Genomic DNA, 3,866 nt, shown 5'->3' with positions numbered 1-3,866 from the left:
ACCTATGTTTAACATAATTGGCATGTCAGTAACTCAGCCAAAAAACATATATAAAAAATAAACAACAAGTTTCATTATTAAAGTTATGTTAAACTATATGGTACGACGAATGTTATTAACTAACCTTAAATGTAGAGGTTCCAATCCCGGAATACGGGCCTCTTTTTCTCTTTGTATGCCTTAGCCATAACATCCCTTAAGCCTCGCTTTTTCACCAAATCCGCTTCAGGAAGACCCTCGGTTACAAAAATATTACTGTTTTTGAGTAAAGTATTCGCTTTAATGTACACTTGGAATCGCTTAGGTCGGTAAAGGAATTCTGCAATAATATGACGTGGCTTCTCGCTGAGTGCTTGGGGTTTCCCTATACGATGGGCGTTTTCAATATCTATACCAGGCATTTTTAATTCATTGGCAATAAGATCCTTAATTATATTTATAGCGTCTTCCTTGGATATGTTAATTTCTTCGTCAAGTGTCTTTTTCAGGGTCGATAGCGCGCTATTACATAAGAATATACTAGAAATGTATACATTATTCAGTCTAAATTTTAGTGCTATTTTGTGTAATTCTATTATTAACAATGTGTTTTAATTTATTAAAAGCACAAATGGCCATGTTTCTGTTATTAATGTCTAGCTTGGTGCTGCCCAGGTATTTGTACAATTTCAACATGGCATCTACATCTCTTGCCAGTATATATTTGAGAGTTTGATACATTTTGTTTAAGTCATCTTTTAATTTTTCTGTCTTCAATTTACTATTCTATTTGTTATTTCTCTCCGTTTCAGGTTTATTGTGTATTAGTATCATGATTTAATATGGTATGATTAAGTGATTATAAACATATACATGAATTATCATTGTCATTATCATTATAAATATTGTTGTTTTGTTGGGGTTTTTTTTTTGTTATTGTTGTTTTGATGTTATTGCTGTTATTGTTGTTATTGTTATTGTTGCTGCTACTGATGCTGTTGCTGTTGCCGTTGTTGTTATTATTGTTATTTTTATTATTTATTATTATAACTTAACTTAAGACGCTCTCCTGTCTTCTTATTGGACACTGAGGCTTCAAGAATCATCTTTTTCCATGTTTTCCTGTCTTTTGTCATAACTGCTGCATTCTTCCAGCTCTTTTCTTTCTGCTTCAACTGTGCGCCTCCTCGCCGCTGCCGCTGCCGCCACCGCTGCTGCTGATATATATATATATATATATATATATATATAGTGTATATATATATATATATATTGATAAGATGTATGTATTAGTGCCGATTATGGAATATGAATATCACATATAATATTATTATTTCGAATAATATTATATCATAATATAATATATATATATATATAATTATATACAATGCTAATAATATAATAATACATTAATAATATATTTTATTTATTATTCTCTTTATCTATTACTTATTATATTAATAATAGTAATAATAATAATATATTATTATTAGATAGACCTAATTATATACAATATTGTTTTTCTTTATTTATTTTTAGTTTAGTTTTTAGATTGTTTACAAGAAAGGGACTGCCTTCAATTTGCAAAAGCCTCTATGGAAATTATTCTCTTAGAATTACAATTTATTATGTGCGTGCAATGATTATTTTTCATATTTCTCTTTTTCTTTATTATCTATCTGTCATCAGCAATTAAGCCTCCTCAATTGGTATCCATTTCCAGTGTAACTTCATATTCTGTAAGAGTATCATGGATAGCTTCATCCAAGCCAGCCGTAAAAAATTTTCTTGTGGAAAGCATTGGGACATTTGTTGATCTGCAAACGACTGTGGTCAATGTTACAGGTGAGGCTACCTATGTAGTTATAGATGGGCTGACATCGGGGGAACGCTACAATTTCCGTGTAGTGGCCATTTCCAACAGTGGTACAGCTAGCGACTGGAGTAATAATTTACAAGCTGATACGGGTATGTTTAAAATTATATTTCACTCACGATGGTAGAATGTTTAAATAGGTTAACATTTCTAATTACCCTAACTTACTTGTTGTTTTTTTTTCCCACAAAAAAAACCCCAAATAATTATGGTTAATTGTAATAGTATCACTCACTGCCAAAAGCGAGGTTCCATTTCATACGCAAGGGAAAAAAATCATCATTTTTGTTTTATGAAATGGCCACAGTTTACACTTAGCTATATTCCAGCTTTGAACAATGTTTATACAGTATATTACTTTTTCTGCAAGTTATGGTTGAAAAGAATATCCAAATACCGTATAATTATATGATGCTAATTGCCAGACAACACATTATAGCATTTTATTTCACATTCGAAGGAAGTACGTATTCCAGAGTGCCGCTTTTACAAAATTATTTAGTGCTAAAAATGGTGCCAAGTGTTGTACTATGGCGATTATGTAGGAGTAGCTGCACAACACACTATTTGTTTACAAGTTCTGATTACAAGTAAATTGAATATCATTCAGACGCTATTTAGTAGTATTAATAAATATAATATTATTTGTTACACTGTATATCATTTAGCATTGTCATTCTCCAAATGACGATCAATGCATTAAAATCTTTTAGACAAAAAACCAATGGTTGTACCTTAAAAACCATTCTTAAACAAGATACCGAACATGTAATTATTCTATTATTATCATTATTAATCGTATTGGCACTGCCTTTGCCATTGTCATTGTCATTGCCCTTGTCAATTCCTTTGACACTGTCATTGGCATTGTAGAGCAGCTTAGCTCAGTTAGATAAACTGGTAGTAGCTACTGTGTGCACGATGAACCGTGGAGATCTCTAGGTCCCCGAATTAATTTCCATCGTTCTACTCTTTATGTTTCAACTGGAGGTCTGATATACAAGTTACGATAGGGCAACGTCTTTCAGATGAGATTTTTAAGCCGTTGGTCCTCTGTGTATTATGGCACATGTGCACATTAAAAGAACGCAGTACACTATTCTGTAAAAAGTAGGAGTTTATCTTCCAGTGTAGTGCCCCATTACCGTACCATTAAAAGGACTCCACAGCCTTCGTCGATGGAGAGGATACACTGCTTCCATGTCATCGTCTGTTCGCTTACAGGGGTGGCATAGAAACGAAATACAGTTTCTTTGACGAACTGAATTTTAACTTCGTCAAGTTTGGCATGTCCTTGCTTCCCATTCACGTTGCTGCTAGCCATCTCTTCCTTGGTAAATAGCTTCCTCACTAGTCCTAATGCAAAGTTTTTAATAGATGTTGCCCATCTGTGCACCTCAGCGATGATTTCACGAGAGAGGTATTCGTAGTTGACGGAATTGTCTAAGTCTGCATGATGATGGCGCGGTTGCGGTAGCTGCTGCTGAAGTGGACGGGGTTGCTGCTGATGCTGTTCCGGTGGTTGCTGCTGCTGTAGTTGCGCTTGCTGCTGTTGTAGTTGCGTTTGCAAGTCGTCGATTTTCGCGTTCAAAGTAGTTACAGTTCTCTCCATCGTAGCCAAGAATTGATTGAACCATGGGGGAATTTCTCGGTGTTTCGCGTCAATGTGCGCCAACAGTCGATCTATATCACTGATGGAAGCATCACTACGTGCGTCGTCTTCACCACTGTCTATGTTGTAGTCATTGTCCCGTCGAATTGCCGTCGAAGTTGTTCCAGCTGACGCACCACGACAAAACACTTGTGGAGCCTAAAGAAATAAAGTAATTAAAAACACATAAAAAAAATAAAAGGTACTGTAATTTCAAAAATCCCTATAAGAAGGTATTATTTTTAAACGATATTTTAGAATAAACAAATCATTTAACATTGAGCCAATGGTTTAAACGTACTGCAATTATAGTAAGATGATATGCCCTATTACTGAATAAAGATGATCCGCTACCGATCC

General features: G+C 34.3%; 1 protein-coding gene across 1 annotated transcript in view; it reads left to right on the top strand.

The window, feature by feature from the left end:
• Nucleotides 1-673: 673 nt before the first annotated feature.
• The window catches only part of LOC117124301 (fibronectin-like), a 61,105-nt gene continuing 57,912 nt past the window's right edge, over nucleotides 674-3,866 (top strand). Inside the window, exons 1-2 of the mRNA XM_033270486.1 lie at nucleotides 674-695; nucleotides 1,669-1,947. Coding sequence (XP_033126377.1) covers nucleotides 674-695; nucleotides 1,669-1,947 — 301 coding nt within the window. The remainder of the gene's footprint in view (nucleotides 696-1,668; nucleotides 1,948-3,866) is intronic.

This window comes from Anneissia japonica, unplaced genomic scaffold (genome assembly GCF_011630105.1).
Source record: "Anneissia japonica isolate Jap-2015-1 unplaced genomic scaffold, ASM1163010v1 scaffold288012_len1326614_cov192, whole genome shotgun sequence".
NCBI classification, from domain to species: domain Eukaryota; kingdom Metazoa; phylum Echinodermata; class Crinoidea; order Comatulida; family Comatulidae; genus Anneissia; species Anneissia japonica.
This window is presented reverse-complemented; position numbering and strand designations above follow the sequence as displayed.